Here is a 19,887-nt window from a genome sequence, read left to right as displayed (position 1 = left end):
AGAGATCTAGATCAGTTTTGAGTATCTAAACTAATGAGGGAAGAGAAAGACCAGATCGCTTTTGAGATGTTTCCTCTGCCTGCAGAAAGGAAGTTTAGTCCAAAACAACAGAGAAAAAGGTATATAGGTTCCAAATTATCACAGTCCTATGCAAAAACACTTGCAAAGTCGCATAAAGAGAAATTTTCAATTTTATCACAATGCCTGAGAGCCAGTTAGGAAATTAACAACATTTTTACACTAAAAAGCTCAAAATATTTTCCAGAAATGTTTAAATATTTATCAAAACAAAATTTATCTGTTTTATCTGGAGACAATCACATCCCCAGTGATCACTAGATTCCAAATGAACAAGTTCTGCTCCATTTCTCAAAGGCAGTCATAGCAACAGACTGAAGAGGCAGCCACTCTGACCTTATCTCCTAGAGGCTCGACCTTGTGGCACAAGGACACACTCTCCTGACGTCTTTCAAATCTATTCTGGAGAATTTAGGTATGCTAGCGATGGATCTTATAAAATCCAAATAGAGAGGTCATGAATCAGGAGAGCTTGGCCATTAGTTTCATGAGACTTAGAATCGTACCTGTAAGAGCTAAAACGATGCACATAGCATTTTAGCATTTCTGAGACTTTATTTTCTTACTAAACTTTCCACAATAATGGTGATAACTAAACCATTGGGAGAATCAAGATCAAGAATGATGGCTAGTACCAATACGGTGTCAATTATGAGCTAATTTTTAGCACTCTACACTAAGTAGCTCATTTAATTTGAACAACCTTATGAAGTGGGTATCAGTGTACTTTTTTGAAGTCCCCTTTTTACAGATCAGAAACCTGAGTCACAACATTAAAGCTGAAAAGGTTAGAGGGCAAAGTCAGCATTTGAACCCAGGCAGTCTGGTTGTAGAGCCTTAACCACAAAGTGCAAGAGTCCTTTTTTCCCACCATTCAGTTGTATCTTTATTCACAAATGAGCGGAAGAACCTCCTGTACCTCTGGGCGTGATACCCTGAAAACATACCACTTGTGTAGTAGTCCAGTGAAAACTGAAGAATCGTTTCTTGAATCTATTCCTGAGGAAACATCAAAGAAAGCCCACATAAGGAGTCATCTATTTCAACAGGTGGAGGTGAGGGATGCTGTATTCTTCAAAAACATCAATGTACTAAAAGACAAAGAAAGGCTGAGGAAGTATCTCAGATTAAAGACGAAAGAGAAATGACAACTAAGTGCAATATGTGACCCCAGCCTGGATCTTGTGCAGGAGAGGAGAAATGCTATAAATGACATTAGTCGATTGGATGTGGAAAATGAAATTGGAAAAAAGTATTATATCAATATTCAATTTACTGAAGTTTAAACTGTACTATGATTATGTAAGAGAATAACCTTAGGAAATACTGAAGTTGTTAGAGATCATTTATGTATGCTATATATGCAACTTAGTCTTGGCTGGTTTAAAAATAAAACGCAGCTATACATCTCTAGGTATATATGCACATATGTGAACGTGGACACATATATATACATGTATGCATGTACATTATGAATGCACGCATATGTATGTGTGCATACATGCACAGAAAATGTATATGTATTTTATGTGTGTATACACACAGTAAATAATAAAACAAATGGGGCAAAATATTAATAAATCTGCCCTAAAAGGTGTATGGGTGTTTTTGTAGTATTCTCACAATTTCAAAAATTGTTTCCAGGTAAAAAATAATAATTTTAACTATTTTATTAATTGGTTTACAAAAACATACGTTGATTTTGATACTATTAATATTTAAACTAAATATTATATATATTTGACACTCCCAAGGCATTTAGAAAGCTGTTAAAAAGTTATCTCTGGGGAGTGAGACATTGGATTTTTTTCCTTTTCTATAATTTCCAAGCCTCTATACTCAATCAGTGTAAACTTCACATTCAGAAAATAAAAAATAAAAAAGTATATCATGCTTAACTCAGGCTGCTTACCTTCAAGGATAACTTCCTTCTTAAAGCACTGATACATTTTCTAATTCAAGATCATCCATTGTCATTAAGCAGTTATTAAAACTTTTAAATTCTTACTATCTTTTTGACATATGAGTAAAGGACAGAGTAAAAATGCAATTTTAATGTTTGTTGTGTTCCAGAAACTATGTGAGGTTTTTAAAAATGTCTTACAGTCCCCACCATAACCCTACAAAAGCGGAGTATGAAAATCAGTCAGCATCTCTGACAAGAAAGCTGCACTTTGGAGAGGTTCCATCATTTGTTCAAGGGCACGATCTGGTCAAGGGCAGAGCTGAGATCCGAATCCAACTTCGTCTGTCCTCCAAAACCCACACTAAACGTCCTGCCTCCTCTCTACAGGTGCTTCGCTGCATACATCAGAGAATGCCTTCAGAAGCTACAGAACTGGTTAACGACTTCAAAAATGAAATTTCAAACCTACTACCCACTGTCTGGATAGCTTGTTTTAATTTTTAACCCAAATAATCAGACAACTGCCCGATTTTCCACCTCATTTGTATGTAAACAATAATTGCTAATATTTGCTGAGCATCTGCTTTGTGCCAAGCTCTGCTCTAGGTGCCATGTACTCTTCAATCGTCCTCACACCCACTGAAGTGAAGCAGGCATGGTTAGTATCGTGTCTTAGAGGAGAAAGCTGGGGCACAGAGAAATAAAATGCTCAAGTCATCCTTAGTAAAGTAACAGCCAAAATTATAACCTACAGTGTCACTCCAGACCCCAAGCTCATAACTGGCTCATAATCACTTTGATATGCTTCCTTCCAAAGCTGTGCATATTAATATTTGAAACTTATAGCAGTAAATACCATTTATATTGCCATTAATTCAGGTTAACTGGTTGAAAGTCCTGCTATAAAAGCTGAATTTTAAACTACCTTAAATTCTGAAAGCAAATTGCAGCCACACCCCAACTTGTAGCCAGTAGTGCAGTGTATAAGCTTGATGCCACAATTGTGAAAGGCAGAAACAATTTAAACTCCCAGTACTCAAGTGTGACTGAGTCCAAAGTGAGCTCTCACTGTTATTGAATTGAATGCCACTAAGTCAATTTCACAGTATCATTCCCCTTTTTTCTCAAAGGCAGCACTTCACAGTGAAGGGCCTAAGCCTGGGATCAAGACTTGGCTCTCTCACAGTAAAGCTGGACAAATTTATTTCTCCAAGTTCTCCTGTTAATAAGTTGAGAGTTTGCTCTGAAAATGAGATAGTGTAAATAAATGTCCTGACATAAAATACGTACTCTGTAGAAATAGCTTTTATTGCTCCTCACTTTATAGCTGTTTCAACTGACCATGTTTTGGACATTCTGGGTCCGACCACCTGCTAACTAGGTACAAGTGTCTTTGTTTTTTGCCTCCTAATGATAAAATCTCCTTAGATCCCATGGTCTAGAACTAAATTTCAATCTGTTATTATCTTACCCCACCGTCACTCCAACTGTCCAGCACAGGGTAAGTATACAATCTTAGTTATGTAATGAGTATCTAAACTAGGGGTCACAAATTCAGATGACTACAGGAACTGTGCAGGTGACTAATAAAACAAGGGATGGGAATTGTAGGTAAGAGTGGCAGTTTTGTTGCCTGTGGGAATCCAAGTCGTGTTCCAAATCTTGAATTTTTCACAAGTAGGAATTCCAGATTTGTATGACATTTCTCCATTTTCAGAGCATGCAAGAAAAACCACTCCACACCAACATACAGTCTGCAGCACATGCACATACACACAGAGCAAGGATGCACAGTAACCTGACCTCATGCGTATTCACGCACCTCATCTCTTCCCTTAGATGTTTTACTTCTAAACACACACATAGCAGGTGGCTTTTATGGCAATTTGTCAGACCAATTATCCTCTGGTCAGCCTTCATATCTAGAATATAAACCACCACGAGATGTGGCTTCAGCAGCAATGGCAGGGCCTTTGTAGGTACTGGTGTCATAATTTTAATTCTAGCATGGGCAGCAACAGAAAACACAACTACAATGGGTCCAAGCTGGTGGAGCAAAGGTGAAAATGGTGTATCAGTTTATAGGAACACTTATGAAGACAACCCAAGGGATATACTTGGAAGTGTGGGGGCTTCCAAGTAAGAACTTTCAGGTGAGGGTAGAGCTAGATATTGTGTAAAGGACACACAGCACATTTTAAAACATGCAAAATTCACGATATACTATTACACGCATACGTAGTAAAATACTGATGCATGGACAAAAACATACATAAATTTCAGGTTAGTAGTTTAACAGAGGTAAAGTGATCAGGGAAAGGTTTTAAGAGAATTTGTCATTATCTTTGATGATTTGCTGCTGGAAACCAAGATTCAAAGCAAATACAGAAAAATAAAACCGATGAAAGCTGGAGAAAACGTCATAATGAACTACAATAAAAGGAGAAAGAAAACACATTCTGTGGTCACTACAGTCTATCTTATCCCCACACTACTGTGGGGGTGGGAAACACATTATTCGAATGTAAAACTTCATTTTTATCAGCGCTTGCAATGCACTTTTTTGGATTTAAGAGATCTACGATGGAAAGAATAGTTTACATACTTAAATAGCTTAAACGCTATTTGCTGGGAACATACTCATTTACTATCTCAACTAAAAGCACAGATGCCAAGTACTCCGTATCGGTAGCTGTTCCTTCATATTGCACTGCAATGCAATCATTATAAGGATGAACACAAATTTTGCAAGCCTTTCAGTATACGTTTGGTATGCTCACCTTCCTGAAATTCCTATTCCACCCACCACTTACCTTAAAAAGGAACCACTTTATCCAATTAAAAATTAAAATTCTTATTAAGGCATTTCCTTATTGCATAACGTAGGTTCTTGGTAAGAAACCATGATTTCTTAAAACATATATAAGGAAATTGTCCCCTTGACAAATTACATGGGGGAAGGCATCTCAAAGTACAAGAGGATTTTTCTCTTAGAGAAATGAGAACTCACTTATTTGATAAATAAAACATGATCGTTCAACTTTAAAAAGAAAATCTGAATTTTATTTCAGTCATTTCATAAAACTTGATGGCAAAGTACACAAAAGCACCCTAATACTTTGCAACAAAGCTTTTGATTCTCGTTTATCTTTGCCTTTTTAAGTGAAATATTTCCCTAAATTTAATTCAAAGTAGCTTGATACACATTCTCATGTATTTATCTACATACTGTACATTTAAGATATAAACTTTGGATTAAAACAGCACACAAAGAAAAAGCAAGTTTGCCCTCCACTACTACATTAAAACTCGGAACTCCTAACCTACCTTTACTTCTTGCAACAAGAATGTACTAAAATGAGTAATTTTTATTGCTCAGGAATGTAAGATTTCAATTACTCACGATTTCTCTCCATAACTTTTTTTAGACCTTAGGTGTCAATCACTTCAATCAGAATATATTTTTCCTCAAAGTTCTTAAGTGTGTATGTTAGTATCCTTTGTTCTTTGTAGAACCATAAACAGTATCAAGAATTTTCACCATGAATTATCAAAATTCGCACTTGGTTTAAATAATCATGAAAGAACCATATAGAAGAGTGAGATCACACTGTTCCTCAGCTCTGAAGGTTAAACCCTTTCTATTAAGTTCTATAGCCTCTTTGTTATAACACATTAATAAATTTGCTTACTAATGGTCATGTTGGTTTTGTTCAAGAGCTAAGACTGTTAATGGGTGTTCATTTCTCCTCACTTGAGAGATAAAGGCTGAAGTCTGAAACTTTAAGACCAAAAGTTTTCAAAGAACTATCAGTAAATACTGCCTTTACAGTGAACTCAAAGGCATCACCAAATTACCATACCAATTTTCTGTGGGAACAGTATTTGACTTGGACCAGGGCACATTTCCTTCGCATAACAGATTACAACAGTTAAGAGCATGTACTCTAGAACCAGACCACCCAGACCCAAACCCTGCCCGTTACTAAAAACTAAAAACCTGAGCATGTTTATTAACCTGTCACTCTGCGTTCCCATACAATGGAGGTAAGAACAATACCTATTTCATAAGATCTGGGAGATGATTAATAGCTGGCACATCTTGAAAACCATCACACACTTCGAAAAATATGAGCAAAACAAATTTCTTAGGTAGGTAAAGATAATCACTTTGGGTATTAGCCAAGTGGTAATTAAAACTAAACCCCATAAAATTTCTCAAATCGTTTTTGTACAGACAGCTCACACTTTTTTCCAGGTTAAAACTCTTACTGGTGTTCTAAAAATCCTGATTTTACAAAGATAGCTCTTGCATTAAGCAATACCTAAAGGTGACTCCTGTAACTTATTTTTAAAGAATATACAAAGAATTCTGAAAATGCAGCTTTCCTGTATTACAGGACTTAAGTCTTGCTTAAGCCTATTTTGCACCTGGCTTTGGCATTTAAAAGCCTATAAAGCAGCTGCTGGAGGCAGATTAAAATGAATGGAGAGCTTAAAAACAAATGACCATGCCAGGTCTCTACCCCAGACCAATTAAGTCAGTATCTCTAGAGGTACTGTTCAAGCATCATTATTTTAAGCTCATCATGAGTTAATGTAATGCAATAGTTGCATACCACTAAAAATAAAAAAAAATGAAGTTATCTTGATAGTTCTCTGCACTTTCTAAACTTAAAGATGGCTATTATATATAGGAACTGGAAAAAAAGAAACTTTTAAAACAAAAGAAATGTGGTAATAGGAGGGCATCCATAACTAGAAAGAGAATTAAGTGGCCAATCAAGCTTTAAATTATTATAAAATGTTCATAACCTTATGGTGAAAGTGATTGTAAAAATAAAGGTATTTTGCTGTCACTTACGCTTGGTTTTCAATAAACCAGAGTAATGATTAAGTAAAAGAATAGGATACAAAGTTCTACGTAATTTATTATGCTTAAAGAGCATTAATATTATAGGGAAATAAATATCCACAGAAATGGATGCTGCTGGATGTGAGTTTGGTTTTTTTTAATAATGTATTTTCCAAATTCTCTAAAATGCACACATTATTTCTACAATCAGAAACATAAGATAAAATTTTCTTTCTCTTAAAGATGGATGTTCAAACTTCTTTGCACCAATCTCCAACAGATTGGGCATTGCCAAGAGGCCACTGTTCCTGCCTAGAAGCATAGCTTCTAACCGTAGGCTATTAAATGTGGAACTAAAAAACCAGTTCCCAATTCTCTATTAAAAGCACTTACCTTCTAGGTCTCCAATCAAGACTGCCATTAGAACTCAAGGCCCAGTCAATGAGTGGCTATTGTTACCTGACAGCACATTAACAAACCATCATTATCTGCTGAAATCAAATTCCTTTTTGTTGTTGTTTTTTGAAAAGGAAAATGACACTTCACCACATTTTAAATCAGTTTATTTATTCACGCAACAGTTTAATTTTTTTGAAAGCTAGAAAATAAAGATCATTTATTTACCTTCTCATTTTGTTTTTCCATATGGTAAACATTGATCTTTCCCTCTCTCCAAAGGTCAATTTTTTTAAATGTATGCACACACCAAAATCACTGAATAGGAATGTGCAAAGCTCTAGGAAAACCATTACTTGAATGTTTTTAAAGTGGCAGAAGATGACAATTTGGGGATATACTCTGCAACAACTGTTTTTTTTTTTACTTTATTTATAAAACTTGGTTTTGAAGTGGCATATTTTGAATGATTGCAATCCAAGAGTAAGTCCCACAACAGATATCAATTTGAGAATAAGTCGAGCTAAGATACTTGAAGGAGAAATTAAGAAAATTATTTTTCGGAAAATATTGATCGGAATTTCTGAATTTGATACATATTTTTTCCAAGTGTCATTTAAGGTAAAACACTCAGAATACAATTCTTAAATTTGTTTCTTGTAAATACAAGAATGGGAAAATTTAAGGTACATATAGAAAAAATGAAGGTAGGTAGTGCATTTAGTGTCACATATGAACTTAAGGCCTTAGTCACTTGATCGTGATTTCAGTATTAGCAACAGTGTATTACCCTCATCCTTACATACACTAGGCAAGCAGGCAGACAAAATTTTCTAAACATGTAAAGAATGGAGACAAACATTTTAATCTATAAATTATCAGTCAATTAATACAGTTGGACTCTTTTAAAGTAATCATTGGTAGTAAAATAATCTGATCACATCTCATACAGCAATTAAAAATAGAAATTAAGTCCCCTATACAATCAGAGCATCTCCTGATATGTAAAGCAGTTAAGTAGCAGCCCATATACACTTTATTTTGCAGATGCTACCCAGACTACAATCTATCTCAAAACCAATCATTACATAATGTATTTTGTAGAATGCCTATCTTAAAATACATTGTATTTCATAGTGTTTATTAGCAATATGGGAGCAGGAGAATTTCTAGCCTAAACACTAAAACCAAACATATACATGAAACTATTCAACAGCAGCCTGTAATACAATCTTATGATAGAAAATTTCACAAACTTATTAAATAGCATCTTATGTTAAGTCGCGTCAAATTAAAACAATTTTTTTTTCCTAAAAAGTTACCAGATAAGACACCGAGCTAATCAGGAGAGCAGATTTCTAGGTCCAGCTCTGCCTCTACCTACCTGTGAGACATGGGTAAAGTTCTCTTAACTCCCATAAAGGCCTCAGATTCCTCAACTATAAAACAAAGGGGTTAAACAAAATGAATTCTAAGGAGCATTCCCATAAAACGGGATTTTGCTAAATTTTTAAAAACTTCAATTTAAAAAAAAAAAAATGATAGCCACGAAATACCAAGCTTGATACTTATCACCAATAATGTAGATTATATAGAGAGCTTTAAGCCAAGGAATTACTGATTCTGCATTTATGGGACAAAAATGCAAGGCTTTTTCTAGCATGCTTTTCCAGTTATCAGAAAGAGGGGGAAATTTTACAATGACTGTAAAGCATACAACAGTGGAAACATACCTGCAGTAGCATGCTAGTAATGGATAGGTGTTACTTCTGTTTTTTTAGTAACTTTTGCACATAAGCAAGAGTTTTTATAAAAGATACCATAGAGCCAATGACACAACACACGTGATCTGACAAATCAAAACATACTTAAAATGAAAAGGCAACCAACATTTCAATCATTTAAAATGTATACACAGACCTGGGCCTAATATACTTCACTGTACCAGATCAAGTCCCAAAGTCCAATTTCCCTTTCAGAAAGAAGTGTATCTTTTACAAAACCAACACCTATTTTCCAGGATCAAAATTCACTTGTATTATACCGTACTCAGTAAAAAAAACTGAATACATTTTCTATGGTTCCAAAATTTTCTATGCTAGTACAAATGAAACAAAGATGTAAGACTAAGTGCAGGAAAGTATCAGATCCTATAATGCGTATTTATACTGAAAACGTGTTTCACACGGTTAACACATTTGCAAAGGATAAAGTCATTTTTTACAAAGAAGATTCCCTAGGCTTGCTCAGTAATACAAAATTTCCATAATGGGAATTTAAATGTCAAATTGAGCAGGAAAAAACACCTACTTTTAACTGTTATTATGAAATGGTATAAAGGAATTATCAGGCTGGTTAAAAAGCACTTGACTAGAACAACCAAGGAGAATGAGTCTTCCTTGAAAAGTTACTAAAAGAACCTATTAAAAATGGGGTAAATTAAACACAATAGAGCCATGAGGCATACACATAAACTGACAAAAATTACAGCACTTTTATTCTCACGGTATTTGCTTATATTATCTTGAAGACAAATTGATTATGATCTTCCAAAATACCAAAAGTAGCCTGAAAGTTTTATCAGTTCCTTTCCTTACAGAATGAGCACTTTTACCTACAAATACTGTAATATCTGAAAGGGCAATGCAAGATAAAATTGTGCATTATAAATTTCAAATTATCAGAGTGGACTCCCTGGTATCCCCGTGTGATGACACGACAGACACAAACAAGCTATTGAGCAAGAATCTGTTAACAGTTTTATTTTTTTGTTGTTGTTGTTAAATACCATGGGACAGGATTGTAAGGATGAAAAAAACTCAGTCAACAACTGCCTCACAAGGGATAAGAAAAATTCTGCCATGATATTAGCAAAGGTAAAGGAGAAAATTTACACTGTAAGAGGCACCATTTACCCACAGAATACCTCTTGGCATTTCCTGAATGAGTGGGATTAGCAATCTAAATAAATCATATTTCAAGAGGTAACAGCAACAGATAAAATTTAAAGGGATTATTAAAATAACATTTACAAGACTCTGAACAATTCTTGAACTCTTATTAAAACCACAAAGAAAGAACAATTCTTTATTTATGAATTTCGTAAAGGACTGAATGTGCAACTGACATCTGCTAGTGATGATCTGGTAATATACAATTTGTCCATTAGCCGAACAGTTTGTTTTTACTGTGTTTTCTAACTGTAAGAGATCATTAAAGGCAAAGCCTATGACGCTGTACACACAAAAAAAATGGTCACCGTGGGCCATACTACCAATGAAATGGTAGGTAAACAAATCTTTTTCTGGTCAAGAGAAAAAAAAAAAGAAATAGCACTCTGCATGCTTCACTCTACAAGATAAATTTCCCTAGAAAGAATCCAATGAAAATGGCTGCAATTACAACAAGAAGTGAAGGAAGAGGACTGGTGACATTATCTCTGAAGGATGTAGTTGAGGTTGATCCAGGTTTATCCGAATGTGCTACCTTTCTGAGCCTTAAGCCTTCATCCTAGAAAGAAAAAATATGAACAAAAAAGAGGTTTTAAAAACAATAAGGCATATAATAAAACTACTAAGCTAAAATTCTATAGGCAGAAAGCAGATCTGCATGCATGTGATTGGGGATGGGAGTAGGTATTAACTGCTAACCAGCATAAGAATACTTTCTAGGATGATGCAAACATTCTAAAACTGGATTCTAGTGATGGCTGCACAATTCTATACATTTACTAAAAATCACTGAACTATATGCTCACAATGAGTATCTTCATAGAAAATGTAAATTATATCTCAATAATGATGACATTAAAAACCGGAGCTGAGAAAGATACTCCTAAAACACTGAAAAATCAGATATGACTACATTTATATAGAAGGAAAAATCCCATTAAATACAATTAAAGAGTTCCATGCATGCACTTACTTCCAAAGTGGCCCAAAGTATTTTTACACTGGTTGCCACCTGTCTAAGCCCCATCAGCCAAAGACTACCAGAAACAAATCTGTAGTCTGACAGCTTTACTGACTCACTCACTGCAACCAGGGCACCCAAACACAAGAGGCACAGGGAGTATCTCACCAAAGGAAAAGATAGGACTTTATAGGATTTTGGGAAAGGAGGAAATTCAGGATTAAATTTAAATAATGCAGTTCCTTGACATGCTCAAAGTAAAGCAGGAGGTCTGTGTGTAAAACGTTCAGCATTGGGTCTGAACTGCAAAGCAGACACAAAATCCTGTTCTTTTGGAAACTACAAATTACAACAGATGTTGGAATGTTGTATATAGAAACACCTCATCTTAAGTTCTGCACCTGAACTAAAAAAGGGAGGCTGCTTCTCTGCGCCAAAGTGACTCAAATGTTCCATACCAGAGTAGGCTGCTTCATTCTTACTGATATGATGGTTTCCACGTAGCAAAGTTTCTGACAGTCTATGATTTTAGGGAACAATGTTTCTAAGTAAGAAAGCAGTAGGAGGTTGTTATGACACTTTACCAGCTGCAGTATGACCCTAGAAAAAATATTGATTATCTGTATCTGTTAGCTAGGCAGTTTGCTTTATTTGTGTCCAACATCCCAACCAGTTGAATGGCAGGGCACATTTTTATTTCCTCAGTGCAAGCTAATTTTTATTTCCTTACACTGATTCTTCTAGTGTGCTTATTAATACCAAGTAAAAGAGTCCATAGCGCTTTATTTGCATTACTGGATTTTCTGAGGGTTTTATGAGTCTTTTCGGTCTTATGCTAATCAGTCCTGTGTGCAGAGAGTAGTGATTCTAAAGCAAGAACTTCAAAAAATACTTCTAGTGACTCTCATTCACTAGGTCTAGGGAGGGCCTGACCAAGTATATTCTTATAAAGCTCTCTGGGGAGATTCAGATAGACAGTGGATTAAAAGACAGAGGGGCAGTGATCAGACATGCTCAAAAAAGACAGAGGGGCAGTGATCAGACATGCTCAAAAAAGTTGATCTGGCAACAAATTATGATGGGTCCTGAAATTGATTCTATAAGCCAGTGGCCTTTTGTTTTAACTTTGAAACAGCAGAATGCTTTTTTAACGACTCTTAGAGAACATCAGTCTATAAAGAGTAGAGACCAGGAGTTAAGTCTCACTCACCTATCTCCCTGTTCACTCTTCCTATTTTCCAGCCCTGCCCTATTTGTGTCACTCCTACCATTTCCACTTCTCCGCTCCCTGCCAAGAAATAAAGTGGTTTTTCTGAACAAATACACTGAGCATGCTAAGGAGGACATCTTTCATCAAAGAACACGCTGTGCAAATCACAGCCAATAAAGTAAAAGTAACAAAGAACTGCATCCTTTAAAATCCATGGTATGTGGGTATAAAATGGAGATATTCTTTTTCTTTCTACTGGGGGCAGGGGGCTTCTGAGGGGGTATTAAGGAATATGAAGAAATAGCCAGAAAAATTATTTCAGAACAGATAAACCCAGAAAAATTATTTCAGAACAGATCAATTCAAGATATAGGGCCTTTGATTCAGAGTGTAGTTCCTATGTACATTTAAGACAGAATAACCAAATGCAGATTAAGTCCCATAAATGAGCTTCTTTTACCTATATATAGATTCTATCTACACTGATACAAACTGCCTTAGAAAGCAATTTAAAGGTATTCAGATCCTGATACTTGTCAAAGTCTAATTATTAATAACTTCCACACATATTCAAATTAGTCCTCAATTCACCAGTCCGTCCATCCATCCGTCCATCCATCGATTCATGCACGCACACACAAACACACACACACACACACACACACATAAATGACTACTGTATGTGTGTGCTATAAATGCAAAGATGAATGAACACAGCCCTTACCCCCAAGGAAACCACTGCCCACTAGAGGGAGAAACACTTCCAACAAATTAGAGGCATGGTGGAAACAAAGGAGACAGCATTCCAAAACAATTTTTCTTTTCTTTTTGTGGGGAATAGTGTCCTACAAAAGGTTATGCTGAAAAGATGCCAAGAACCAAGGTCCAAGAGATGAATGTGCATGTATGTACGTGCTATGAGAGTAGGGAAAAGAATTCAAGGCAACGAAGAGAACTTAAGCTAAAGCAAAAGAGGGTGATAAAACAGAAAGGCTTCTTCAGGATACTATAGCCAACGCTATCCAATACAAACGTAATATGATCTTCGAATATGAGCTACATGTGTAATTTTTAAATTTTCTAAAAGCATATTAAAAAGGTAGAAAATTGGCAAAATTAATTTTAATATATTGTATTCATTCTTATAACCAAAACATTATTTCAATATGTAACAAACAATACAAAAAAAAGATACTTTACTCTTTTTGTACTAAGTCTAAGAAATCAGTGTTTATTTTACACTCGCAGCACATTTCAATTCAAACCAACCACATTTGAAGTGCGCAATAGCCCCATATTACTAGTGGCTGGCTACCCTATGGGATAATACCATTTTAGGCACTTCATATGACTAGGGCACAGAACGTGAAGGGTGAAAACAAGAGAGGAAGCTAGCAATGCCACAAGCCACATCACAAATAACTAGGATGTCTGCTAGGAAAAAAACCTGCAGGCAATAAGCCATAGTAAAACTGTAAAAAGAGGTTGGGAGTGGGGAGCAAAGGACAGAACATAAATCAATCGACTGGGGAAAATAAGAATTGACCAAAGATACATTTAAAAACTAATAAAATAGCCCAGTAATAGTTACATATCCTATGCCTCCGTTTAAATCAACTAATTTTCAAAAAACAACTTACTCTCAGGTGTCGATTTTCTTCTGATAGCTTCATCATTTCTCCCTGAAGTCTTTTACACTCTTCCATGAGTTTCCTTGTTTCAGTATCATTGAGTGAAACACTATGCGGTTTTGGCATGGGTCCATCTTGTTTTGATGCATTCAGTGGAACAGCTTTGCTAGGTTCCATATCATTCTGTATTACAAAGACAGTGGGAATTTTTTAACTGACCAAATGTTACAGATTTTAAACATCTAAACTACACATCCTTCTTTTCAAAAAAAAGTTACTTGAAAGTTTTGACAATTTTCGATTTCACTAATAAGAAATTTTTTAATACCAAGTGTTATGGTCATCTGTGAACAATTTTACAAAGGCTAAATCAGCAATTAGATAAACAAAATAAGAAGCCCGTTTCCTCCTCTTTCCCATAACCCTTTGCACTTACCTCTACCAAAGCACTTCTCATATATCATAATAATGTATTTTTGATGTTCTTTCCTATAATACTTCAAAGGCTGGTATAGCAAGAGTCATTTCTCTTTGTATTTACCCCTTAACCCATCACAATGGCCAACAGTTATTCAATGAAAGTATGCTAAATGATTGACGCCAACCAAAATCCAAATATGAAGGTAATTTTCAGTGCTCTGATTCTGCAATCAAATGAGGTTCCAGGAGGGTAGGGGGGATATTATCATAATCCTTCCAGCAAAATTACGAGACTATTTAAGAAAAACATTTAAAATAAAACCTAATTTCTATAACAAGAAAAAAGAACTGAAGGATATAAACACTGAAGGAGAGAGGAGATAATGAACACAAATATATCATTGCAAAAAAAAAAAAAAAAAAAAAAAGAGGAAAGGGAGTTAATTCCATGACCTCAAACTCAAACATAAATGATTCTTTCAAATAATTAGTATCACTGTTTGCTTTAATTCATGAAATTCAATATGGAATCATGGTACTGAGACACTTTTAAAAACCACAAGCCCCCAAAATCTTAATTCTTACCAACACTTTACCCATTTGAAACTAGTGGCAAAAGCACGGAAACAAATAGCTAGGGCAGCACCTAATTACTCGTGAGCCTGTAATCTAAAGTGCCTCAGTATCCTTTCAGCCTAACATCATTTATCCCATCACACATAACAGTATTAGTGCAACAGGTCATTATTTTAATTAAAATTTTACTTGCCAAAAACTTTTTAGATTTAAAAAAAAAAAAACTGCTTTATTCAGATGTAAACTTCTAACAAAAACATTTCCAAATCAACTTTAAGGCATTCCAAAGTACACAATAATATTTTAATTACAGATTATACACCTTTCACATCATCCAGCTCCCAAATTTATATAAAGTGTAAACATTTTATTCAAGGGGCAAAACCAGTCATCTTCTTATGGAGGGGATGTGATTTCATCATTATACCTAAATCCACATAAAAATTAATTTTATGAGGTTCTAAGGTACAACAACTATACATCTGACCTGTTAACATTCGAATTTTTTCCATTTTTCTTTAGAAGCTTCACATTGTGAAGTTTTTGAGAAGCCTACTTCAATTTTCTTCTGAGTTTTTCTCTTGCTAATTCTTGTTTTTCACCCTATCCTCCCGTCCCCAAACAATCCGATCTCTATCATTAAAAATCTGTTTCAGATATATTTTGCTCTCCACCAATATTGTTTCCCATTTTTTTCCTTAATACTAATTAGATTTCAAAATGATTTTTCAAGTGTGTTCAAATTCCAACCTAGAACCAGTCCAAGTCCTCAAAATGAGGGTGGTACATTGCCTTCCTCTGTAAAAACAAAGGTAATAGTCAACAATATGACAACTGCGGAACCTTTTAGGTTTTGGTTAAGAACTGCAGGAAAAAATATGCTCATACCAAAAAGTTGACTAAGAAATCAGGAGATACATGAGGCCACTTAAGTGAAAAGAAAAAACTAAAATGAGGAAACATCAAACTGTTCAAAATTGGATTTTTATTTTTAAATAAATTCTTGAAATTCCAGAAAATTTAGAATTATGAGGGGAGAGGAAATTACTTCCCATTATCTCATCAACCCAACTTTTATATGTTATCTTCCAATATTTTAAATATTCATATTTTGTAAAATCAGCATACATGTAACATTTTTATCTTTATATGTATCTTTTAATTATCACTTTAAATGACACAATATGTCATTAAATATTCTATTCTGTACCTCACTAAAATTATTAAAACATTTCACTCTTGTTAGACATCTGATAGATAGCTTCCCACTCTTTGGGATTTAAGCAATATGTCAATGAATATCTCTTACAATGGCAGAACTAGATTTTTTTTTAATTGAAATTTTTCTTAATGTTGTAATACCACTTTTATAACAAAAAGGAAAGGAAATGTCATACCAATTTGTGGAGCATAAACAGAAGACTAGAATGAAAAAGATACAGTGAAGCTTAAACACATTTCAAAAGTGAGCCAAATCATGAAACAAGATACATGGAGTACAGTTATATTATGCACTGTTCAGGTCCCCTAAAAACCAGTCAACATACATAAGAGATGCAAAGAAATCTAATTTATTTATATATAATTAAAGTATAAGCATATATAACCTAACTTAGTTGAGGGTTAAAAAGAGGGGGATGAGGGGACTGAGTCACTCGTGTAGTAACAATCTGAAGAGCCTTATGGGAAACACTAAGGCTGCTGTGACCTTAAGCACATGCTTCCATTCAGGAGCTCCATTAGTGAGGTTTGGCTCCCGGAAAACAGCTTGTTCCTTGAGAGTTGCTTCATACTGGTCCAGAAAGAGGAGACTGGTTGTTCTGAGAACCGTGAAACAAGCAAACTAGAGGGATTCAACATGCTGTGACTCTTAGAAAATGGATGAATTGTAACATTACATTAAGATTATATTTAACACTGCAACTTAGAATACACTGAAAGACCAGCACCATGATATCAATCAAGAAAATATACCATACCTTGTACTATTTCCACTATTTCATATTATTTAGCCTATCTGCAGTAATCCCTCTCCACCTATGAGTTGAATTTACTTCTGTATTCTTTTTAAACAATCTTCAGAATTTCAATTCCAACATTCTAAGTTATTCCTATTGGGGGTAATTAGACAAAGAGAAAGCTAGGGATTGGAAATAGAAAGGGAAAAGTAAAATAGAAAGGGAAAAGCAATGAAGCCTTGGGGAGGTTGGGGGAGCTAAAGAACGCAAATATGGGGCTACATTCTTGTGACATTACAGGGAAGGGGTTAATATATAAATAAAAAACTAAAAGACTAAAGCCAAGAGCTATGGCATGAAATTGCCAGAGGCATAATTAAGCCCTAACCTATGAAAAGATATTATCTGAATAATGTTACTGAAGATTTATTTTCACTCTAAAACAAGCAATTTACTGTTTCTCTTGGATCATATTCCCAGAATAACTAAAGTCACAAAATCAAAAAGTATTAGATATTTAGAAAAAGGGTGAGATTTTTTTAACCCCTCTCTGAAAAGCCAAATCATAAGCATAAGCAACCTGTTCAAACTGCGGGGTTCTTGAACTTTCCAGTGAGCAAGAAGTGGTAAAGGGAATCATACAGTAACCATTATACCATCATTCTCATAAGACGCCATTATCTTACCGCTGTGCTGTCACTGTACTTGAGTGAATGTTAAGTATGTACATGTATACATGCATACACACACGCACACAAAAACATTAATAATCTCAAATATGATTTAAGATCTTTAAGGGCTTATACCACAAACTCTCCTACCCTGGGGTCATTGTAAATAACCAACAATGACAGTTAAAGGGGTTACTATTATTTGCATTTGATAACAAAACATAAAATAGTAATTTCACCTTTTTTTTAATATATATATATATATATATAAACACAAATACTTGCCTGGAAATCAATGTTTGCCAGCTTCTACCTTTACTGCTATGCCTGCGGGTCTATTCAGACACATTCCTAACTCCCTCTTTAGAGTATGCTTGCAAAGTCTCAGTGACAGAATAAATTATACCAATTTCATTACAATGTTCAAACTTACATTTGTCCTCAATTTTGAGATTTTGTTAAGTATTAAATGTTTTTTTAGAACAGAAAAGTTTATGTGCATGATTTTTAAGTGATTTGTGGTTCTACTGTAATTCTGAACATAGCTGAAAATTTCAATTCTTTTTATTTCACATGACACTCACAATACCATGTATGTGCTAGGCAACTACATTAACATAACCAGTAACACTAGTAGACTCCTATGTCTGTTAGCTTCCTAAAACAAACCTTCTGCTTCTCCTGTTTGAACACATTGAGTCCCCTGGGGTCATTCTTCATGTTATAACTGGCAGGAGTTGCAACTGTGTTGTTGATGCTGCTCATTGAAGTGACAGCTGGAGCAGTCCCTGGTGAAGTTATACCCTGAGGTGGCATGGGAAACATATTCTCAGATTCGCACCAAACTCTGAGTTCTCCTGCACGGTACTGGGAATGACTAACACAGAAATCATTAGACTCTAAAACATTTACATTTTATTCTATATAAAAGTGTTATATATAAGAAATGATATTAATAAATAATAGCTCTATTAAAGCAAAAAGTACAAAATTTCTGAACTTTTTATTTATATTATTTCCCAAAATTAGCTATGATCATCTTGCATTATATATAAACCTATATTTTGCAAATTAAATATAAACCTAATTAAATTTATGCTAGCCTCATGTTGTCCAAAAATGAAAACCTTATAACTTTGTTACTCTTAATTTTTGCTACTAATCGACTCTTGAACAAGCACTTTGTATTTTCTTAACTTTAATAACTCAACCTGAATAAATGAACTTTTTTCTCCTTGAGTTTCAAAAACTACATTTATAAACCTTTCTTGTACTAAACAACACCCTCCCCAAAACACACACACACACATTTCTCCCAGGACCAATAAACAAATTTAAAGATGCATGTAACATTCCAATATGCCATTATCTCCATCATTCTCTTCCTACCTTCCAAATTCCTCTAATTCAGATAAAACTTTTACACAAAAATGTTGAGACAGACTCTAAAATAATATTTACTGATATCCAGATCATTCTATATAACTAAGAGAACTCTATCTTATCAGTGCACTGTCCCTAATCTGTTGTCTCAATAAAAAAATGTATATTTAATCATAAAAAGTCTCTATACATAAGAAATGCCCTGTTCTTGACAGCCCTTCATTCTTAAGATGAATCATTATTTTCTCCTAGAAAATAGGTCATTAATAGATGTTATATGTAGGGCATAAATGAAATCAAATACATTTTAAAAATCTGGAAAATATCAAGAAGAGTTGGAGGCCTCAAAAAAAAAAGAATTTTAAAATAATTTTTAAAAACTGCAGTACTAAAGATTTTTCTTTCAAAAAAATTTAATTGAACACAAAAAGTTGAATGTGATAAAACATAAATAACAAGTTAATTAAAATCACATTCACTCCTGAATAAACACTACCACTAACTGTACCTTAGATTTCATAATACTAAGTTTATAATAACTAAAAAGAGCTAATAATTCAGAAAAACCCACTCTGTAAAATATAGTCAGTGCTTTAGTATCATCTGCCTACAATTATCAACAACCCAGGAATGTGCTGAATGGCTCTCAGTATTCACACTAAACACAACTCAGCCAAACTCTATTGGCCATTAATATACTAAAATATATCCAGTCAAAGACCTGCTGTTCCCTAGGACTGGGGAGACCACACATTTTAGTGTGCCTAACGGCAGTATTAGCTAATACCTGTTGTCCAGGAATAATTATTAAGTAGTACCTCCTTTAATTCTAAAAGGATTCCTATGTCACTCTATCTGTGATCCAAATTAGACAGCTATTTCCTAAAAAGA

General features: G+C 34.6%; 1 protein-coding gene across 2 annotated transcripts in view; it reads right to left on the bottom strand.

Moving 5' to 3' along the window:
- Nucleotides 1–8,077: 8,077 nt before the first annotated feature.
- VAPA (VAMP associated protein A) overlaps nt 8,078–19,887 on the bottom strand; it is a 36,848-nt gene continuing 25,038 nt past the window's right edge. The window contains exons 5-7 of one of the 2 annotated variants that reach the window (XM_039845907.1): nt 18,283–18,417; nt 13,998–14,171; nt 8,078–10,745 (exon numbers count right to left, since the gene is read on the bottom strand). In XM_039845907.1, coding sequence (XP_039701841.1) covers nt 10,587–10,745; nt 13,998–14,171; nt 18,283–18,417 — 468 coding nt within the window. In that variant the 3' untranslated portion in view covers nt 8,078–10,586. The remainder of the gene's footprint in view (nt 10,746–13,997; nt 14,172–18,282; nt 18,418–19,887) is intronic. The other variant, XM_039845913.1, reaches the window with a different exon arrangement.

This window comes from Pteropus medius, unplaced genomic scaffold, assembly GCF_902729225.1.
Source record: "Pteropus medius unplaced genomic scaffold, Ma_sr-lr_union100, whole genome shotgun sequence".
In the NCBI taxonomy this organism is placed as follows: Eukaryota; Metazoa; Chordata; class Mammalia; order Chiroptera; family Pteropodidae; genus Pteropus; species Pteropus medius.
This window is presented reverse-complemented; position numbering and strand designations above follow the sequence as displayed.